General features: G+C 34.5%; 2 protein-coding genes and 1 long non-coding RNA gene across 3 annotated transcripts; all 3 read left to right on the top strand.

The window, feature by feature from the left end:
* Positions 277-4,020, top strand: LOC110271322. Its single transcript, XR_002361946.1, has 2 exons — positions 277-467; positions 813-4,020. It is a non-coding gene; the product is annotated as an uncharacterized LOC110271322 (long non-coding RNA).
* Positions 9,428-13,835, top strand: LOC107635261 (succinate dehydrogenase [ubiquinone] iron-sulfur subunit 2, mitochondrial). Its single transcript, XM_016338678.2, has 3 exons — positions 9,428-9,782; positions 10,728-11,428; positions 13,434-13,835. The coding sequence occupies exons 2-3, from the start codon at positions 10,767-10,769 to the stop codon at positions 13,603-13,605; spliced, it is 834 nt and encodes a 277-aa protein (XP_016194164.1). The 5' UTR covers positions 9,428-9,782; positions 10,728-10,766; the 3' UTR covers positions 13,606-13,835.
* LOC107635259 (serine/threonine-protein kinase D6PKL1) lies at positions 14,773-18,663 on the top strand. The gene is made up of 3 exons (XM_016338677.2): positions 14,773-15,186; positions 15,780-17,198; positions 17,630-18,663. The coding sequence occupies exons 2-3, from the start codon at positions 15,835-15,837 to the stop codon at positions 18,552-18,554; spliced, it is 2,289 nt and encodes a 762-aa protein (XP_016194163.1). The 5' UTR covers positions 14,773-15,186; positions 15,780-15,834; the 3' UTR covers positions 18,555-18,663.

Raw genomic sequence — 19,904 nt, 5'->3', positions numbered from 1 at the left:
ACTTAATAATAAATAAGATGCTTATAAAGAAAATGTTAACTAAAATAATATGACTTGATTTTTTTATATTTTATTTCATTGGCTTTTATCCTAATTAAATTAAAAGTGTATATAATATTTTCGTTATCAGGAAATATCAAACCGGAATTTCAATTATTTATTTGATTTTCTTTCTATATTTTTCTTAACTAAGATAGAAAATTTTATTGAAATGAAAAAATTGGATCCAAATATGGGTCTCATACATCATCATTATTTATGGAATATCCACCAAATTTCTCATGTCTTAACATAATCTCAAATGCACATACAACCAAGACAAAAAACAGAAACAACTTCTTTTTTATCTTCTTTTTTTTTTTAAATCTTCTTCTAACTTCCATGCTTCCTCAACAATCAGCACAGGAAGCTCCATCTTACCTTTAAAAAATATGAGTATTTCTAGTTTTTCATATGTTCCATAAAAAGTAAGCCGCTTACGAAATCTTTTTATTTTTTTATGTCTCTAAAGTTTGAAATTTTCAATTAGGGTCAACCACTATTTTCGTAGGTCTGTATCTTAATTCAAGTTAGGGATTGTGAGTCCAAAATGCTACCAAATTACTGAGAATTAAGGACAATTGATCAATCAGTGTAAAATATTTTCATCATTTTGAAAGCATCTACTGCATATGGGTGGGATTGAAGAGATTCTTTAGTTCAATCTCTGTCTAACTGGCATGCATTATTTTCGATAGAAAATTTTTTATTTTAGCTTGGCATTTCAATTCCTAAATAGAAGACTATAATTTCTCCTGGCGACATCGTTCTAGGAGTAGCTCTATTGGGGAGTGAAGGAAATGGAAAGGTAGAGCATATTCGGAAGAGACTGAGTACTGATCGTGTTTTTCCTTTCTCCAAACAGGTGTGACTTCATCTCCATCTATTTGTGTCTGCATGATTATTTGATATTGTTCTGCACTAAAATTATCTGAAAGTAGTTGTTAATTTCACTGCCCATTAGCTGTAATCAATTGAGAGATCCAAATTAATTTCGAGTTGGAATTGGGGTTACTGAAGGTAATTGGTGGGTAGTGATCTTTAATCTAATGATCTTATGTGATTCTAACTCAGTGTCCTCTGCCAATCTTCCAAAAGATTCCTTTCTCTAGTATCTTTTGCCCTTCTAACAAACTTCTCCAACCCCAAGAGGGGTTCCTGTCTGTCTTTGTGTGATACGATATTCGAGTGTCTGAAGTACTTACTCTTGCAAAATTTGTAAATCAGAGAATTAGGTTTCGTTAGTAGTCGTCATCCTTGTTTCCTCAGCATAGCTAAATTAAAAACTTTTTAAGTCTTTGAAGTTTAGGCCTCTTTATTTTTCGGTCTGCAAATAATACTCAAATTCACCCTGTGCATCCTTCTTTCCTCATCATTTTGTCCCCACCATAATTACATAATCGTTCTCTGGATTTCTTCTACTAGCCGAAAGTATAGATCTCTTCTAATGTTGTAACTTCTTTACCACTTTGTCTTTGATAAAATTAAAAGTAGACTTCTTTGATCTGTGAATAACTACTATAAGGCCCAGGTACATGTCTTAGTTCCAAACATGAAGAACCTATAGAATACCAGATAAATATTCTCTAGTAACCATTAGGGTGTTATGGCTAAAGAAAATTGAAGATTTATCCAAATTCACCACTTTTTCACTTAGTTAACTATAATTATTTAGCACATTAAGTATATTAACACAGTTCTTTTGTGAAGCCTTGCTAAATAAAATAGAATTATCAACAAAAAATAAATGACTGATAGTAGAACACTTACGATTGAGTCTCAAACCCACAATTTTGCGTCTTTGTTCTCCTCTGTGGAGCAGATGGGAGAGTCCCTCTGCACAAAGCAAAAATAAATAAAAAGAGACGAAACCCTCTACATGATTTGAAAAAAAACTATGAGGTTGACCTTCCACAATAACAGAATATGAGACTATTATCACACATTTCTTCATCCAGTCTATCCATTTCTTACTAAATCTCATTTTCTCCACTATAGTTCACACAAAACTCCATTCCACCCTATCATATACTTTACTTATATCCAACTTCAGTGCTAAGTCTTAATTATCATAATGTTTATTCTTCAAATAATGCATATATTCATGAGCAATTAAAATGTTGTCACTAATAAGCATGCCTTTAATTAATGCACTTTGATTAGAGCTAATTATCTTGTTCATCACATATATTTACGAGCAATTAAAATATTGTCACTAATAAGGCTGCCTTTAATTAATGTACTTTGATTAGAGCTAATTATCTTGTTCATCACATGTTGTATACGGTGAATCAATATTTTAGACACAATCTTGTAAAACACACCGAGTCTGATTTGTCTAATTTATTTTATATATCTCGCATTTGGTACTTTAGGGACAAGACAAATATTAGTGTGGTTAAAAAACCATAGCATATGACCTCCAAAGAAAAAATTGGCCGCTGCTCTATTAACATCATCTTTAATTATTTTTCAAAAGAATTAAAAAAATTAGCTGTAAATCTATCCTCACTTGGGGCAGAGAAATGGTTGATAGAAAATGTAACCAATTTAATTTTTTTCTCTGTGACTGGTCTGGTTAACATTTTGTTCGTATTAGGCTATTAGCATCTATCTTTCATGGCATATCCTCCAAATCATCTGTAGAGTCTTTAGGATTAGAGGTGCTAAAGAGGGCTTCAAAATACAACTGAGCAATGGTGACAATACCCGTTGAATCTGTTTTAAATTCTCCATCTTCATCTTCCAACCTTGAGATCTTATTTTTCCGATTCCTTGTTTGCACTTTGGAATGAAAAAACTTAGTATTGTTGTCCCCATTGCAGCCAATTAACTCAAATTTCTCCTTCCAATACATCTCTTTCATTTCATACGCATCCTCCAATTTAGCCTCAATATGCCTTATAACCTCTCCATTTGTATCGGGGCTCCGATTCTGTTCTTCCACTAACATGTTATTGAGGTTAAAGATCTGAATTTTAGTGTCAGAACCATAACTACTAGTCTTTTGCTAGTCCATCAGGGCGTGTCTGCACCATGTTAGCTTTTGATGCAGTTGGAACATTGGTGAATCCTCCACCTCCTTCCCTGCCTTGACAATCTCTCTTGCCTCCTCCTTATCATATCAGCGTTCTTGAAACTTAAATCTCCTTTTAGGTTTAGGACCAGAATCAGAATTAAAAAAAATTGGTTTATGGTCTGATCCGATATCCTCCAAGTGGGACAATATATCCCTCAGGTAAGATTCTCTTAGAGTTGCTGAAATGAGACCTCTATTCAATCTCTCCCTGATGTAGTTGCCATTAAATTGTCTGTTGCTCCATGTAAATTTTCTCTCTTTAAAACCAACATCCACCAATCTTCCTCTATTAATAAAATCATTGAATTGTTGAATGAAAGAGCTTGACTTCATCCTCCCTCCCTTCTTTTCATGGTAAGCCGTTATAGCATTAAAGTCATCAATTACAAGACAGTGATCCCGTCAGATGCTTGTAATAATACTCAAGATTCTATCAAATTGTGCTTCCCGAGACCTCTCTTTTGTGTGCAAATGAACCCCAACTATCTCCTATATTTGCTACAGTGATGGTTCCTCCCACCTAAAATGGATGTAGTAATCTTTTTGTTAGACTATTTGAATGTTACTCCTTCCCTTCCATGTCACAACTAAACCACCAGATAATCCTCTTGGCGCCACACGCACACAGTGAACATACTCAAACCCAAAACTTAAAACAATTCTCTCCACATTTGGGGTAGTGTTCTTTGTTTCACATAGAAACACTACCTCGGAAAAATGGGTTTTCATCAACCCTTTCATGTTGTGAATTGTCAGAGATTTTTCCAAACTTCGACAATTCTACATCAACATCTTTATGGACCTTTGGGTGCCAAGTATTGGGTGGCACCCTCTTCCAATTTCACTTGAGTTTCCTCTGTGTAGACAATGTCTTCTTCTTCGATCCTTCTCCCTCCTCCTCCGATCTCCTTTTTGCACCTGAAATCAATCCATGTGAGTAGACCTTTTTCTAGCCATCTGTTTTAGCTTCGGTTTCTTCACTGTTAGGTGGTTCTCCTTCCCTCCCTTGCTGGAAAAGGTGAATTGTAGTTGCTGACCAGCCTTTTGACCACCTTCTGCATGTGCTACACCATCAATATTGAAGTTGTTTGATGCATTTTCAATAGAATCAACCTCCTTTGATGTTGAGTCTTCTCTTCTTAGTACTCCTAGATTTATTGCACTCTGATCTTTTTATTCTTCTCTCCCCTTTTGCCTCCCTTCTTCCCTAACTGACAAGTTTGACAATCCTTTTAATAGTTTGATTGGAGTTGGATTCTTAGCTTTATCCAATCTAACCGTTATTTTTGTTGAAATTGATAAGTTGTCATTTGGTTTGTTTATGTCTACTCTCTTCCTTATTTGATCTGCTCGCAACCACCCCCTTCCCCGCGAAGCTCGTCTTCTACTAGTTTAGTAATAATATTATTACGTGTATAAATACTAATTACCTGCTAAATAGTGACACATTTTATGTCGCCATATTTTCTTACTAATCTACACACACTGCGTGTAGCATGCATTGCTTCATTCATTAAAGATGTACATAGAGTTTGGTGGGAATTTTTTAAGTTTTAACTTTTAAGACAATACAGTTTAGGTGAATTGAAATAAATTGCCATTTTGTCAACATAATAATATTTAGTTTTTGATAGAATGGTTTCCATTATGACGATTCAATCAGACGTATATCCTAAGTGTGAGGGTCATACTCTAAAAAAGATTTTAAAGATCAATCACTTGATTTTTTTTTTTATTTTTTTAACATATAATTTTAACTAAGAATAAAACTCTACATTCAAGCAAAATACTTAATCAAGTCTAACCAAATTATTATAACCGCTTTTCAAATCACGCGCATTCTCCTTCTCATTCTCTTTCTCCGTTTTCTTCTCCTCCTCCTTTGATGTTGTGTCTTCTTCTTCTTTTCCTTTTTCGTTATCGTTATCACCAACAACACCAACATTTTGCTAACATCTTTATTCATTAAATAATTTCAATTTATTTCTTAGTTTATTTCAGTTCATTTGTGTGTTAATTGAGGTTCATTTGATACTGCTGATAAGCATTGACCAATTTTTTTATTCCTTAAGTAATTTTATTTCATTTCTTAGTTTAATTGAGATTTATTTGAATCCAAAAATGAATTCGATGTGTTTTTATTGATGATTTAATCTTTTTGACTACTTGTTCAAAATTGAACTAATTTCGGTTCATTTGTGTGTTAATTGATGTCCACTTGATACAGTGGATAAGTATTGACAAAATTTTTTAGCAAAGAAGAATGAAATTATTTATGATCACTTTATTCAATTGCATTAGATTCCACTCCACTCCATTCTATTAATTTAGTTTTGAAAAACAGTAAAAAAGACTCAATCATCAATGAAAATACATCGAATTCATTTTTGGATCCAAATGAACCTCAAATAAACTAAGAAACGAATCAAAATTACTTAAGAAATAAAAAATTTGGTCAATACTTACAGCAGCATCAAATGAACCTTAATTAACATACAAATAAACCGAAATTAGTTCAGTTTTGAACAAGTAGTCAAAAAGACTCAATCATCGACAAAAACATATCCAATTCATTTATGGATCTAAATGAATCTCAATTAAACTAAGAAATGAACCGAAATTACTTAAGGAATAAAAAATTTGGTCAATACTTATCAGCAGCATCAAGTAAACCTCAGTTAACACATAAATGAACCGAAATTAGTTCAGTTTTGAACAAGCAGTTAAAAAGACTCAATCATTAACAAAAATACATTGAATTCATTCCTGGATCCAAATGAACCTTAATTAAAAGGAGGAGAAAAAATGTAGCAACAATAGTAGCAATAAAAGAACGACGATTGAGAGAAAACACGCGAAGAAGAATAAGGAACTCCGTGTGTATACGTTGGTGTAATGAAAATAGTTTTTGTTGAGTTTAGGTAAATTTGATTGGATTTGGTTATCAAAAAGACTTGAATGTGTAGCTGGATTATTTAACTAAACCACTTAAAAAGTAATAGTACATATTTAAGAGTTTTTAATTTTTTAAAACCACAATATCATTTTTTCCGAGATTATTTACTACATTTTTTTTGTGTTGAGCAATAAGAGAATAATTTTGATTTTCCCCATCATGTGAACTTTCTCTTAACAGTGTATATGAGTGGGGTGAAATTGGATTTGTCCTGATTCAGATTCGATCCTAAATATACACTAAATTTTTTTTTATTCTAATCCGGTCTCAAACCCGATAAAACCTAAACATTTTTGGGTCACAATTATACTAGATTCAAACGGGGTAAAAATCGGACCTTGAAAGTTTTAACAATAATTTATAAAGAAATTTATTTATAAAGAAACTCATTTATGATGCACTTATTTATAAAGAAGAAACGTGTTATCGAGAAATTGATATCCATATTTGAACTTAAATGTATTCATAAATTCTAATTTGATGTTTCTTTGATCCATGTTCTAATTCAACAAGCGTGATTAAAAATAAAACAATAAGCTTATAATTAATATAGGGGTTAAGTATGATTTTGGTCCTTAAGGTATAGGCTGAAATTTTCTTTCGTCCCCAACTTTTTTTTTCATATAAAATCGTCCCTAACGTTTAAAACTAACTTTTAAAATAGTTTTTTTTTACTTAATATTATAATTTTGGACCAAATTATCCATAACAAAAAAAATTATAAAGTAAAAAAAAAAAAAGAGAAATAGAGTGTTTCTGCTTATGCGAATGGGAAAGGGAAGAAGAAGGGGGAAGGGAAGAAGAAGAAGCAGCTATCTACAATCCACCTCTGCCTCCACTTATGCCGCCACCTCCATACGATTTTGGTCCCTAAGGTAAGGACGATTTTTAAACTAAGTTAAATCGTACGGACGATTTTGTATGCAAAAAAGGTTTGGGACGAAAAAATTTTTCAGTCTATACCTTAAGGACCAAAATCATACTTAATCCTTAATATAACATAATAGTGGAATTAATTTAAAACATATATACATTTTTTAGTTCTCTTAAAGTACACATAAGTCGAATAAAATCAAATTCGCCTTGACCTGAATCCAACCCTAAATAATGATCAAATTTATTTTTAAGATTTTTATCCAACTCTAAATCTCGGGTCTTTGGATTCGAAGATATCTTTTTTTTTTTGCTCAATTTTTGTCGTTTTTGAAATTCTTTTAACATCAAATTTGTGTTTTTCAATTTCACCGCTTTTTTCAACCTACCCTTACCAACTCGATCTTGTTGCACCAGGCAACAAAGATGCATTAACCATTTCACGAAGTATGTGTCCAGATAACCCAAAATCCCGATAATTTGCTCTTGGTCTTCCGGTCAAAAAACAACGTCGATGAAGACGTGTAGATGCATTATTACGCGGTAGTAATTCTAACTTTTCATGAATTTATCATTTTTGACTTAACGACGGAACTTTGCTTATTTCTTTTTTTGAGGATCGGCGAATCAAACCCGACCATGTACACCGTTACTTTCTCTTGCATTGAAATAAAGTGGGAGAAAACGGCCATCTGTCTGATTTACATGCATCGTAGTCATTTGTCAGCAGCCTCATGGATTCATTAATATGGAGTGATGCTAGATAGTTAAAGAATAATTATAATATAAAAATGTTATGTAAAAATTTTTGTTTTTTTTGATAAGTAAGTGACATATATTTTTTTATTATTTATCATCTTTATTACCTACCATTTTACTGCATGTTTAGAGTCATTAATGTTCTTTCCAAAATTAATTTCACTTTCTCTCAATCAAATTCCTAACATCTCTCAATCACATTATTATCCATTAAATGCAATAATTTTCTGCAAAAATTATGAAAGTTAAATTAAAAAATTTTAACAACTTTTACTATACAACTTATATTTTACATATAGACTATTAATATGAATGTTATGAGTATAAAATTATGGATGTTATTAATATGAAATTATGAATATTATGTGTATAAATTTATGGATGTTATGAGTAAATTTATCAATTGAATAAATTAATTTAAGAATTTGACATTTTTTTAAATTCAATTATGATAAAATTTAAAAACATTTGTGTTAACTTTATAGTTACTTATGCAATAACTAAAAAATGATACGTGTATGGATGTAATATCTAATAAACAACCAACTTGAGTTGGTCGAGTGGTCAGCTCACTCGTCCACTTAAACAAGTGTCGGGAGTTCGAATCCCGCCTTGTGTATGCAACAACCCATTGGCCAACGGCAGACCCTTAAATGAAGCTCAGATCCGCGACGGATTAGTCCTTGACCTGTGTATGAACATAGTAGTACAATATAGTTAAAAATACACATAAAAAAAATGGTTTATGAACATAGCTCACTCTGTTGTTCAAATTCTTCGTCAGCACCTTCTACTGTAAGTACTGTATTAAGGTCGAATTCAATTGCCATACTATTTGCAATGATAAAGATGACTTCTTGTAAAATTTTTTGGCCTATTCTAAATTTCTAATTGTGCTTGCAATGGTATTAGAGTTGTGAATTTTGAATAAAAATAATTGAATTAATGGAAACAAAACCATATTAGGATAGCTTTCAGGTTTTGTATCTCCATTGAACGATGATAAATTATTTAACAAAAATAAAAAATCAATTACAATTAACTCATTTAATACAAATTATCATTACCGTTCTTTATAATTATTATTAGTCTTTATTGTATTCTTAAATATAAAAATTAAATTATAAAAAAATATTAAGTATTGATTACAAGAATACCTAATAATAAGAAATATAATATTATAATTAAAGTCATTAATAAATGAGACTGATAAGAATATGATAAGTAGATTGATAGAAAGATAAGATAAAAAATAAAATTATTATTAAATTATATAAATAAAATAAATTATAAAAAATTTTGGTTAATTTTCGGTTTCCTTATTTTTATTATACCAAATGAGAATACGGTCAAAGTAATTAGGCCACATTTATTGTGTGCCAAGCAACAATTTCTCAAAGAAGGTACACACAAAATGCATATTATCATGCCAATATTCTGGTGGACTCCACTTCACATCCTTTGTTTGGATAAACTATACTATTTCTATCTTTCTTTTTATCTTGTTTTTTAACATTTTAGGTGTATATTTATTCTTTAGTGTATTTTTATTTGAGAGATAAAGTAACCATAAATTTTAGTTATACTAGTCTCGTGTAAAATTTTATGTACATCACATTTTTCGTGTTTTACATTTTTATCTTATAACACTCTTTAGTCAAGATTATCATCCTACTAATAAAGTAGTGATAAAAATATATCAAGAGACTAACTTTATCCCAACGCTATCTCCTCTCTCGACTCTCTTTCTCAGTTTCTAGTCACTCTCTCCCACGAGCTCAAGCTCTCGTCAGGCTCTCCCTTCCCTGCACTCGCTTCGCCGGCGGCATAAGCAAACGGAACCGCATCTGGTTCCTCGGGTGGTGGTGGTGGTCATCTTCTTGCTTCTCACAGTCTCTGTCTCGCACCTGGTCTCGATCTCTCCCTTTCCTGCGCCCTTCGTCGCCGGTAGCAGAGGCAACAGATCCCGGTCGGCTGGTCTTGGTTGTCGTCTTCTTGCTTCGAGCCTTGCCGTCAGCTTCTCCCTCGCCATCAGCTCCTCCTTCGCCGTCAGCTTCCTTCGTGCAACCCGATTTGGTGAGTTCCCCCTGTTCTTTCTGTTTCAATTTTGTTGCTGCATAACTGCACTTTGATTTTGTTGCTGAAAATAATTTGTTACTGAAAGTTGAATGTGTTGCTGAAATTTGTTACCGATTATCCTGAACCTTGAATTTGTTGTTGACTTGCCAAAATAATCACTTAGCTTGACTTAGATTAAGTTTGTTCGTTGCCGAAAATCTATGAGTTTATTGAACCTTGAATTTGGTGCTGTTTTGCTGAATAATCACTTAGTTAAATTTTTTATTGTTGTAAATCTGTTAAATCATGTTGAATTTGTTACTTATTATCCTCACTGAAGATTGAATCTATTGTTGTCTTGCTGAAATAATCACCTATCTAAATTTTTTATTGTTGTAAATATATAGATCATCTCGAGATAAATTTTTTGTTGCTAAAAATTATTATAGTTGAATTTGTTGTTGAAAATGAGGTTCATGCTCTATGCAATTGTTCAGATAAATTGTTGTCCCATACTTTCTGTTTGTATTATTATGAATTATTTTTGGTATTGATTTGTGAAAGACACACAAATGTAGATATAGATGCAAATCAAAATGAAGGAAATGTTGGTCAAGCTTCAAATTTGTTTTATGAAGATATAGATGTCGACTTTCAAATTTGTTTTTTCTTGTTCTTTAAATTGAGAAAGTATTTTGTACTATTGACTAGTTTATTATTTTTTTTTTTGCATCATTTGTTATGTCTAAGAATTGATAGTTGATTGTTATTAATATATTTATGAAGACATATATTTTAAGTTTTAATTTTATTTTTATAATTTTATATTTTTATTTAATTATGACTGGGTCAACCGGGTGAATTAGCGATCCACCGGTTGAACCAGTGATCCAGTGACCCCGACCGGGTCAATTACTAGTTCGGTTCTGATAACTAGTGACGTTTCCATTTCTCATTTCCCAGTCTCCCCCATTGTTCTGTCCTGATCCTTTCTCAACAACTATGGCAACCGGGCTGCTGAGGAGATCCCTGTCTAGGGTTCCGTCATCCCCGGCTTCCAAGCTGGCCCTAATTCGGGCTCACGCATCGGAGCCTGAAGCCCAGCAGGTCGATGCCAAGGCCCGCGGCACCTCCACGATGAAGACGTTCCAAATCTACCGTTGGAATCCGGACAGCCCGTCGAAGCCGGAGCTGAAGAACTACGAAATCAACCTGAAGGAGTGCGGGCCCATGGTGCTCGACGCCCTCATCAAAATCAAGAACGAGATTGACCCAACCCTCACGTTCCGCAGGTCGTGCCGGGAGGGGATCTGTGGTTCTTGCGCAATGAACATCGACGGTTGCAACGGCCTCGCATGCCTGACGAAGATCCCTTCGTCCAACGTGTCGACAATCACGCCGCTGCCGCATATGTTCGTGATAAAGGATTTGGTGGTAGATATGACTAATTTCTATAACCAGTACAAGAGCATTGAGCCGTGGCTGAAGAGGAAGAACCCACCGACGGTGCCCGGGAAGGAGATCCTTCAGAGCAAGAAGGACCGCTCCAAGCTTGATGGGATGTATGAGTGTATACTGTGTGCCTGCTGTAGCACATCCTGCCCTAGTTACTGGTGGAACCCTGAATCTTATTTGGGACCTGCTGCGTTGCTCCACGCTAACAGGTAACACCTTAAGTATGTTTTCTTGCTTGTAAAGTGTTTGTTGTTATGATTGTATGGTTGTTGTTGTTGTTGATCAGAGAAATTTTTGAGGTAACAAGAACATACTTTTTCATTGAGAAAGAAATTATGGTTATGTGGCCTTTAAAATAATCAGTAGTTTCTAGGTTCAGCGATTGCTTCCCAATATATATTTCTGTTGTGCATGCAGCATGCTTTGATTTGTTATGTAGTTAGGTTTTTTGTTCTGCTGTGGGGTTTGTTATTGAGCAAGTATGTAGTTCAATGGTTGCTTCTCAATTTATGTTTCTGTTGTGCATGCTTTAATTTGTTTTGTAGTTAGGTTATCTGTTGCTGCTGTGAGGTTTGTTATTGAGCAAGTATGTCCGAGTTTTGGTTAGTTCTTGATGAAAATGATCGAGGCGAAAGAGTTAGGAGTTTCTGTAAATGAATATGATATTGTAGTTGTAGGTGGCCAATGCACCTTTCCTTTGTTTTCCCTATATTCGTTTTGTTTACTTTTGATATTTATTTGACATTTCGTATGGTAGTTTAGCATAATGTTGTTTCTGTTTTTAGTCACTCATGTTATGTTTATGCAGTGCTGTACATATTTTATCATGAGTTTTGGTATGAGAATTGCACATAATGCATGCACAAACTTATCGTCATGCCCCACGAATTATTAGCTCCCTGCTTTTCTTCTCGTTTGTATAAGAGGTATGGTAGGTTCTACAGTAGTTCTAGTTAACAAACAATGTGACAGATGAACAAAGATTTAAAAATAAATCATGCTTTATTAGGAATGGATAAATTTATATCTCCATTTTACTTGCTGGTTTATAATTGTTAGAAGATGTTTATTTTACATTTAGTTCATTGTGCTGTATCTTGTGTATTTTGTTAGCTTTATTACTAGTCATTTGATTTGTTTGTTGTTTAAAGACTAAAGTACTAAAACTGATTATGAAAGATTATGATGCTGGCAAATCTGACCATAAAAGAATTAAAACTAACTTGTAATCATAAAAAATGAGGGTCGACAGACAAACAAAATTATCTAAACCCTAAAAAACTAATAAAAATTCCTAAATTACTCTTCTACCCCAACATAATTACTCTCAAACTCTAACCCTACCACATCCCCATTCTCCAATCCTCTTCACCACCCCCAATTTCCCAATCTCTTTTTGATGACCAGACTCCGGTGAACGGCTCTGCAGCCGACAAGGGCGATGTCGCGTGGCGGTTCCGGAACAAGAGGGAGAAATCTTGGCAGAAGTACCGCGACTTCCGGCGGTTCAAGCTCTAGCTCACCGACATTGTAAGTACTGTGCATGCCAGCCGATGGCATTCAGGTAGCAATGCGCAGCGGAACCCATCCGTCCGCAAAATGAAGGTGCTTACAGTGGTGCCAACGATAAGGATAAGGCTTTGCCGAAAATTTCAAACCGTGATGATGAGATTAATGATACTATTCCTACTTTGGGATTGGCAATTAACTTTAGGAATGGCAAGTATTTGTATTATTCAAGGAATGGGGATTATTGCAAAGGAATGAATCATTATATGTGGAGTTTCTTGTGTGGATTGGGTGAGGCTATGTTTTTGAATAGGACTTTTGCGATGGATTTGAGTGTTTGCTTAGCTGCAACATATAATCCTAGCCATAAGGATGAGGAAGGGAAGGATTTTTGGTATTATTTCAATTTCGAGCATCTGAAGGAGGGGGCTTCCATTGTGGAGGAAGGTGAAGAGGATTGGAGAATGGGGATGTGGTAGGGTTAGAGTTTGAGAATGATTATATTAGGGTAGAAGGGCAATTTAGGAATTTTTATTAGTTTTTTAGGGTTCGGGTAATTTTGTCTGTCGAACCTCATTTTTTATGGTTACAAGTTAGTTTTAATTCTTTTATGGTCGGATTGGTCAGCGTCATAATCTTTCATGGTCAGTTTTGGTACTTTAGTCTTGTTTAAACCTAAAACATTGTCTGTGATGAAATTTACAGGTGGATAAGTGACAGTCGTGACGAGTACACTAAGGAGAGATTGGAGGCCATTAATGATGAATTCAAGCTCTATCGCTGCCACACCATATTGAATTGTGCTCGCGCCTGCCCAAAGGGTTTGAACCCCGGAAAGCAAATCCAACATATCAAGTCACTTCAGCCCAAAGCTTGAGATTCTAATTTTTAGAGGCATGATGGCGTTTGCATTTGATCATTGATGCTGGGGTTTTGTTTTTCCTTCATATGCGGGGATGAAATAGCTTTTCTCTTAATAAAAAGCTGAGCCCACCTTTTGTAAAACTTGTGTTTGTTGTTTTGGAATAAATATCAATAGCCAATTGGACACCAAATTGGTTGTAGCATCTTATTTAACATGCTGCAGAGAATATCCCCCTTCTGCTTGTTGCTGGAGCCAATTTTGGAGATTTCATAGTGCTAGACGAGGAAACATGATTAGTTTGTTACGGTAAGTTTCATTTCCAAATGCAAGAAAGTGACATAGTTATCAAATCCAGTTCGATCCGGCCGGTTCGATCGAAAATCCGTTAAAATCACACTAAATTAGTTCCTAAAATATTTGGGTTCGAACCGGATTTTCGGACCGGGTCCGGCCATGTACACCCTTACTTTCTCTTGCATTGAAATAAAGTGGGAGAAAACGGCCTTCTATCTGATTTACATGCATCGTAGTCGTTTGTCAGCAGCCTCATGGATTCATTATTATACACACAAAATGCATATTATCATGCCAATATTCTGGTGGACTCCACTTCACATCTTTTGTTTGGATAAACTATGCTATTTCTATCTTTCTTTTTATTTTATTTTTTAACATTTTAGGTGTATATTTATTCTTTAGTGTATTTTTAGTTGAGAGATAAAGTAACCATAAATTTTAGTTGTACTAGTTTCGTGTAAAATTTTATGTATACATTTTTCGTGTTCTACATTTTTATCTTATAACACAGTAACACTCTAGTCAAGATTATCATCCTACTAATAAAGTAGTGATGAAAATATATCAAGAGACTAACTTTATTCATGATTTCAAATTTAAAAGACTAAATAAATTAACATAAATTTGAAAAATCAAATTAAATTTAAAGGACCAAATAGTCTTTGCACCAAATTTTTATCCATCAATTTTTTTTGACCTAATAAATAATAAGAACAATAATGAAATTGGGTAGGAGGAGTTGGCCATTCACTTTTGTTTGTTTGATTTCATTTTTGAGTCCCCACCTTTGAAAAGCATTGTACCTCAAAGATCCAACATATGTGGTCCCCACTCTCTCTCTCTCTCATCACCTTCTTTCTAAACAAAGTGTTCACAACAAACCAAAGTACTACACCTACCTATCAATAGCTTCTTCCCATTCTAAGAAAAACAATAATGAATAATCATAATAAGAGTTTTTTTTTTCAAAAAATGAATAAAAGAAGTGAAAGAAAAAGCTAACTTCTCCAACAGCACTTTAGTTTCAGAGTTAGCAGGCACAACACAACCAGCCTCTTCCCTAGATACACACAAGAAAAAGAAAGAAACTAAACTCTTCAAGCTTTTGTCTTTTGGCTTCATCTTCTTCCCTTTTTCTTTTTTCCTCATTGTACTCCCTGTTTTTCACACCTTCAACAATGTTTATAGTTTATCAGTGAAGTGAAGACTGTGTTTTTGAGCTTTGGAAGAACAAGAGGCTAAAACCAAGGAATTTTTCCCATTCTTATTGTTTTTCTTCATTTCAAATCAATGGTGGTAGGTGTCACTTTTCCCTGTTTTGCTTCATTTTTATTGTTCTTTCTTTTAGCTGCTAGATCTCTCTTCTTTCTTTCATTTTTTTAATTCCATTTAATTTCAGAATCTGTCTGTCTTTGATTTTGTTTTTATGGTTATATATAATATGGTGTTTAAAAGTGGTAGTTTTGCCATGGAAATTTAAGATAATGTTAGAAGCTTTTGCAATTTTTTGGTATTTTTTGTCACCATGCAGGTTATTTTTTGTAAAAGATTTATACTTTGTGGTCGTTTGATTCATGGGTTAATAATGCTTTGAGTGATTATATGTTCTAATATGAATACACAAGCTTAATTACATTCCCCCATTTTAGTTTATTTTCCCCAATTCAAATCAATTTGCACTTTTTCTAACTTGAGTAATTTAGAGCTAGTCAGTAATGGGAAATAGATGTTATATATTAAAGCTTTGTGTCTATGGTTGCTGATTTCCCTTGTCATTTCAGAATCTTAAGCTTATGCTTAATTGAAGCACATCTTTTGAATGGTTATAACTTGATTCAAACTTAGTGAAGCTCCTATTGAATTAGCCCTTTGTTCTATTCTATTCACAGGGTTTATCTTAACTTAGAAATCTTCATATGTGATGATTATATGTGATATTCGGATATGGAGCGAGTCGCGGAGCCAAAGGTGCTTCCTAGAACCATGCCAGTGTTGGTTGAGGTTTCTAATGGACACAAGGGGACAATAAGTGAAGCTAGTCAGAGACTAAATGGAAGTGAGTTTCCGAATTTGCGAGGAATTTCATCAAGAGAAGTGAATGTGATGAATCAATTTTCTATGGCAAGGGAAAGCCCTGTGACAAGGTTGGCATCCATCAAAGAAGTTGCTCAATTATCAAATGCAAGAGTTGTTTTGGTAAGAGAAGACATGGGATTTCAAGAACCAATCTCCCCTGCACCTACAAGAACATTGAAAGGAAAGGTCTCTTTGCCAGAATCAGAAGAAGGACTTAAGGCATCTTCTTTAGAAAGTGCTCCGAGTTCATTCGCCGGCGCTAGTCACCCCCCAGAGCCAGTTGATACTGATCTTATGAGAACTGTTTATGTACCAATTGGTCATAGCAAAGCTGAGGATGCGAGCTTAACAAAAAACATGTCCTTGCAGGGTCCTTTCCTAGAAGATCTAACCATTTGTGTTGCTACTAAGAAACCAACCCTGACCGTTCTTTCCCCTGCAGAAAACATGGTTGAAGAATCAAATGGCACAGAGAACTTGTCCTCGCCTCAGAATACTGAACACTCTATCCCTCCCCCAGATTCTGAGGAGAAAGAATGTGTTTGGGATTCTTCTTTGCCTCCAACTCCAAGTGGTAATATTAGTCCACATAGTAGTATTGATAGTATTAGTGTTGTAAGAGCAATGAGCATTGCGAATAGTTGCGCGAGTACTTACCGGAGTGATGCATTCACAAGCGATGGCATGATTAGTTTAGACAGGAATTGTGATAGTACTAAGGGAAGTGTGAGTGTAAGAGGAGAATCTCTCGAGAGTGCGAAAACCAGCCCGAGTCGAGTGAGTGATAGCAGTGGTCTAAGCGATGACAGCAGCTGGAGTAACATCACTGGTGGTGCCAATAAGCCTCACAAAGGAAATGATCCAAGGTGGAATGCCATACTTGCTATCCGAGCGCGCGATGGAATCTTGGGAATGAGTCACTTTAGGCTGTTGAAAAGGCTTGGTTGTGGTGATATTGGAAGCGTGTATCTCTCCGAGCTGAGCGCGACTCGGTGTTATTTTGCCATGAAGGTGATGGACAAGGCATCATTAGAGAGCAGAAAGAAGCTGAACAGGGCACAGACAGAAAGGGAGATACTGCAGCTGCTGGATCATCCATTCTTGCCAACTTTGTATACACATTTTGAGACTGATAGATTCTCGTGTTTGGTAATGGAATACTGTCCCGGGGGCGATCTACACACTTTAAGACAACGCCAACCAGGGAAACATTTCTCTGAGTATGCTGCACGGTATGATTTGTGCTCTACAATCTTTTTCTTCTTATTATTACAGAGAAACTCTAATAGAATAATTAAAGTGAGACCACAGAGAGAGCACATACTCAGAACAAAATGATTTGTGATCCACAATCTGTTTGTTCCTTATCTATTTTTCACTTATACATAGCTTTAGACACATTTTTCATTCCAAATTGTTATTAAGTCACTGATATTATACAGCAAAGGTTTTGTGATTCTAGCATTCTTTGGCAGTTTTTGCATTGTCTTCTAGGCTTAGTTGTAAGTTAGCTTTGAGTCTTAAACTTGAAGAGAATATACACAGATTGGTGGTTGCAATTGCATTACTTAGAGATCAAGGAAAGCATGAAAATTACTTCTTTATATGTAGATTCTTTTTCTTCCATGAATGAACTAAAATCTTCCAAACTCTTTGTATGTAGATTTTATGCTGCCGAGGTTCTTTTGGCACTTGAGTATCTTCACATGCTTGGAGTAGTGTATCGCGACCTTAAACCAGAAAACGTGCTGGTTCGCGACGATGGCCACATTATGCTGTCAGACTTTGATCTTTCTCTTAGATGTGCTGTGTCCCCTACACTTATCAGAACATCCCATGATAGCGAGCCTTCAAAACGTGCCGGTGGTGGCGCGTTCTGTGTCCAGCCGGCTTGTATTGAGCCTACTTCAGTATGCATCCAACCGTCCTGTTTCATGCCTCGGCTCTTCCCACAGAAAAACAAGAAATCAAGGAAGGCTAGAGCTGATCTGGGGCTTCCTGCCAACACGCTTCCAGAGCTCGTTGCCGAGCCTACTCAAGCTCGGTCTATGTCCTTCGTCGGCACTCACGAATACCTCGCCCCTGAAATCATCAAAGGAGAAGGCCATGGAAGCGCAGTTGATTGGTGGACATTTGGAATTTTTTTGCATGAGTTGTTATATGGGAAGACACCTTTTAAAGGCTCAGGAAACCGTGCTACATTGTTCAATGTGGTTGGTCAGCAGCTCAAGTTCCCCGAATCGCCGGCCACTAGCTATGCAAGCCGGGATCTTATCCGTGGCTTGCTGGTCAAGGAACCACAGCACCGGCTCGGGGTGAAGAGGGGTGCCACTGAGATCAAGCAGCACCCTTTCTTTGAAGGCGTGAATTGGGCTTTGATTAGGTGTAGCACGCCGCCGGAAGTGCCAAGACCGGTCGAAGCCGAGCTACCGGCAACAAAGTTTGAAGCCGTTAATACAGTTGGGGTTGGCAACAATAGTAAGAGGATGGTAGGTAATAATAGTAATGATAATAATGATAATAATAATAATAATAATAAAAATGAGATGAAGTCTGGGGGTAAATATCTGGATTTTGAGTTCTTTTAGTTTGGAATTTGGATTCCTCAATCTGCCTTGTATTATTGTATTTCAATCATGTTGTTTTAGTCACATTGTAGAATTGTATTCCATTTCAATTGGAAATGATATACTTCTAGAGTTCTAGTTTAGTCATTTGATTGAAATATATTCCATATAATTTATTTATTGAAACTATCATAAAATTACTTCTCTCAAAAATATAAGTTAATAGGCAGAAACATATAAATAGTTTTCTTAGGAATATTTTTTTTCCGTGCAATATTACGTAACTAATTTTTTTTAATTAACATCAGTTAATTCTTTTAAAATTTATTTTATTTATCTAAAATTTTACGTCTTAAATAATAAATCTATAACTTAAATTCTAAACCATAAAACTAAACACTAAAATTTGCTAATATTAACTAATTAAAAATTAATTTTTATATTTTCTTTATTTTTTCAGATTTTAATTTTTATATATGAATTCTTCAATTCTTCCTTTATATTTTTGGTCTTTAATTTGTTGTCGGGTATGTTTTGGGTATTTTTATATCATGATCAACCTATTTTGTTGGCCAACTTTTTGATAGCGATCCTCCCCTGGGACAATTGGGCCTTATGAGGATATAAGTGAAAGATGATGAGGCCCATGTAGTGCGTGAACTAAATGAAAAGTGAAAAGCTTCAAAACAATAAAGAAATATCCCCACTTGTGCGGGGTTACCCGGCCTTGACAATGATCAAAAACAAAATTTAAAATAAAACAACATATGCCTTTAGTGTTGATGGTTGATTATGAATCTTTTAGTGTTGTATGAATGAATATGTAATATAAATATGTTGTGGTGTTGTAATACTTCAGATTGAGAGTTGTTCAATCTATCTAAAAAAACCATAAAAGAAGCAAAGGTTTTACAAGATGGCAATCATGAAAGCACGTTCAACAATCTTGAACGCACATTTGACGCAAATATGATTTTACGTTTGAATTTTCGTTCACCAAAAATAATAAATGGTAACTTTTGCATTTAATGATCATAATTAGAGAAATAATTAGAGAAATTTATTTTTTTTGTTAATTTTGCCCTTTATTTTCACTTGTAACCACAGATACTAGGAAAAATCATCAGAATTATTGTATTTGTTTTTGTATGGCTATACTTTATAAGCAAATTAGTATTTTTATCCATAATAATATTATGAGAATATAATTTTTTAAAATTATGTCGATTTTATTCTGACATTATAGATTATAACACAAAATTTATAGAGTCAAACTACTTTTATAAGAAGGTCGTAGCCTTAGATTAAAAAGATCAAAATAATAAGTTTTTTAGTTCTTATTTTCACGTAAAAGAGTTGAATTTTTACCTA

This window comes from Arachis ipaensis, chromosome B04, assembly GCF_000816755.2.
Source record: "Arachis ipaensis cultivar K30076 chromosome B04, Araip1.1, whole genome shotgun sequence".
NCBI classification, from domain to species: Eukaryota; Viridiplantae; Streptophyta; class Magnoliopsida; order Fabales; family Fabaceae; genus Arachis; species Arachis ipaensis.
The sequence above is the reverse complement of the archived record's forward strand: the minus strand, read 5'-3'. Positions and strand labels throughout refer to the sequence as shown.